We start from the raw sequence: 642 nt of genomic DNA on the forward strand, positions 1-642 counted from the left end.
CCCCCCCCCACTAATACTAATACGACAACTTCAGGAAAACACTATAAAAATGGCCCAACTGATCTATCAGCGTGGTCAATACATCAGTCTATCACTATCATTTACACTGATTGAATTACTGTCCTGATGAATCTCGGCTGAGCAGCAGATCTCACTCTTTACCATCAGTCTGATAGTTGAGGGCAACCAGCTGGATTCCGTGCAGCCAGAAGATGAGAGGATTGGGGTTGGCGGAGTCGATGCGTGTGGCTGCAGGGTACGTGCGGAGCAGCTGGCAGCTGGTGTGCTGGATGAGCTTCTGGGAGTAGCGGCGACACAGACGCTTTGCAGCGTTCTCGTTGACAGAGGAGATATGGTAGCATCTGGGTGTGCGGATGATGGAGCTGAGAGAGGTGCTCTGGCTCAGTGTCAACGATGTTTGTTCCTCCCAGTTCATCCGAATGCCCTCCAGACTGGCTGCAGAAGAACCAAAAACACTGATTTGATATTAAGTTGCTATTGCAACTCGAAAGGACCTACAATTTCTTTCACAGAAACTGTTTAAAAGTGAAACTAAGCACTATGAGATAGTTAAATAAATATCTTATGTGAGGCTGAGTCACATCAACGATTTGGCAAAGAGACAAAAGCAGAATCAGAGCA

General features: G+C 46.9%; 1 protein-coding gene across 1 annotated transcript in view; it reads right to left on the reverse strand.

The window, feature by feature from the left end:
- The window catches only part of plce1 (phospholipase C, epsilon 1), a 98,801-nt gene that overhangs the window by 5,386 nt on the left and 92,773 nt on the right, over positions 1-642 (reverse strand). The window contains exon 26 of the mRNA XM_016240709.1: positions 163-456. Coding sequence (XP_016096195.1) covers positions 163-456 — 294 coding nt within the window. The remainder of the gene's footprint in view (positions 1-162; positions 457-642) is intronic.

Source organism: Sinocyclocheilus grahami, unplaced genomic scaffold (assembly GCF_001515645.1).
Source record: "Sinocyclocheilus grahami isolate Dianchi unplaced genomic scaffold, SAMN03320097.WGS_v1.1 scaffold599.1, whole genome shotgun sequence".
NCBI classification, from domain to species: Eukaryota; Metazoa; Chordata; class Actinopteri; order Cypriniformes; family Cyprinidae; genus Sinocyclocheilus; species Sinocyclocheilus grahami.